General features: G+C 48.3%; 1 protein-coding gene across 1 annotated transcript; it reads right to left on the bottom strand.

Moving 5' to 3' along the window:
• Positions 1–450: 450 nt before the first annotated feature.
• Positions 451–694, bottom strand: LOC139275688 (ATP synthase subunit epsilon, mitochondrial-like). The gene has a single exon (XM_070892858.1). It carries the CDS (start codon positions 681–683, stop codon positions 531–533), a length of 153 nt encoding a protein of 50 aa, XP_070748959.1. The 5' UTR covers positions 684–694; the 3' UTR covers positions 451–530.
• Between the last annotated feature and the right edge of the window lie 1045 nt (positions 695–1739).

The following is a 1739-nucleotide window of genomic DNA, read 5'->3' on the forward strand; positions in this document are numbered from 1 at the left end:
GAAAATGTGGTGAGCAACATTAACCTTTCCATTCGTGAACACTTGAAAAACCCATCGTAAAAGCGCTTAGAATGGCACTGGCCATTCTGGGAAACAGCGGCTGGTATCGACCCACTATCCAGACGGACGGAATCGTGGGACACCTGCAATATAAAGAACCAACGCTTCATCACTGACCCAACAGCAGAGGTCCCTGGCTTCGACCTCCCTCAAAGCCAGCGAACAGCGCTCGACCAAATCCGCTCGGGTGCGGACAATCCGGTCACACGCTCCACGAGTGACAGCTCAGGAACGACCCGAAGTTCAACTGTAACTGTGAGTCCTAGACCATGGAACACATCACATCCACTTAGATTTGTTGCCGGAGGCACCTCATTTAAAAAAAAAAATTTAATCTGTATTTTGAATTAGCATTTGGTCAGTTGTGCAGAGACAGCCTTCGAATGGGTTCGCAGTTCCATCTTTCGGGATGATAGATTGGAAAAGTTCTCAATCAAAAGCTCAAGTCTGTGGAAGTTGCTCAAAACACATTACTGTTTCGATTTGTTGACTTTGACAGTTGCATCTCCCGCTTTCTTAGCATCTGCTTGGTACTGGAGTTTCAGAGAAGCCCGCACCGCTTGTGCACAGATCTGAGAGTAACGGACGTAACTCGGCCCGGCCTGTCTCCAGAACACCACCATCTTGGCTCCGCTCCTGTTGCCACCTCATTTCTCCACTCGACATCTCAGGAGGCCTTTGATTGGAGAGCCAAACTAGCCACCCCATTATAAGCTTTCCCTGTCAGACAAAAGTAGTAGTACAGGTACAGTTTAGAAAATACGGAAGCCTTGGGGCCGAAGCCATTCCGGATTCTGAGTATTTCCGGACTTCGGAACGTCTTTCTGAGATCGCAAATCTGGAAACTCCCGAGCCCAGGTTCGGGTATTTCCGGACTTCGGAACATCTAGGCCTAGGTTGGTATTGGATGGGAGATCGGGTAGCTGAGCGACGGTGGTGGGGGGTGGGGTCGGCCCGAGGCAGAGGTCCGAGGCGGGGGCAAGGTTAGCGGCGGTGGCCCGGGGCGGGGGCGGGGTCGGTGGGGGCGGGGTCGGCGAGGGAGAGGTCAGCGGTAACCCGAGGTGGAGGAGTTGTGCAGTGGCGGGGGGATGGAGGGCTGCGACGAGTCCGGATTCCGGAACATTTTCCGGATTCCAGACAACCCCGCCGCGGATCAGCCCAGTGTCCAGATTCCGGAACATTCCGAATTTTGGAACTGCGGATTTTGGACGCTCAACCTGTAGTACTATGGATTTTTGGTGCAAAGGGTTCGATGTGTACAGGATTATTTATCTTAAGAATGGTTTCCTTTTACATTGGATTAAATTGCGAGTGGTTATTATGCATGGGATTAGTTGTGTTAATGGTGGGATTATTATGCATGGGGTTCATTATGGCTTTAATGTCCACAGGCTGAGCAATGTTAGTGAAGGTTTAAGGTATACAGAGTTAGCTGTTTCTAGAATGAAGACACATTGACAACAGAACTATTCAGTTTTGTACACCTCTCTGACTTTAATAAAACAAAGGATGTTGTGTTTACTCTTTACTATCTTCAAAACGTCTAATTTTATGAAGTTAGCCCCTTCCTTTATTAGATGATAAAATTGTTCTGATGTCATGCCAGATGAAAAACAAATCTACTATTGAAAGAGCAATTGCCGTCACATAATCCTTTGTTGTCTGCAATAATTCTGTTT

Source organism: Pristiophorus japonicus, chromosome 11, assembly GCF_044704955.1.
Source record: "Pristiophorus japonicus isolate sPriJap1 chromosome 11, sPriJap1.hap1, whole genome shotgun sequence".
Lineage (NCBI taxonomy): Eukaryota > Metazoa > Chordata > Chondrichthyes > Pristiophoridae > Pristiophorus > Pristiophorus japonicus.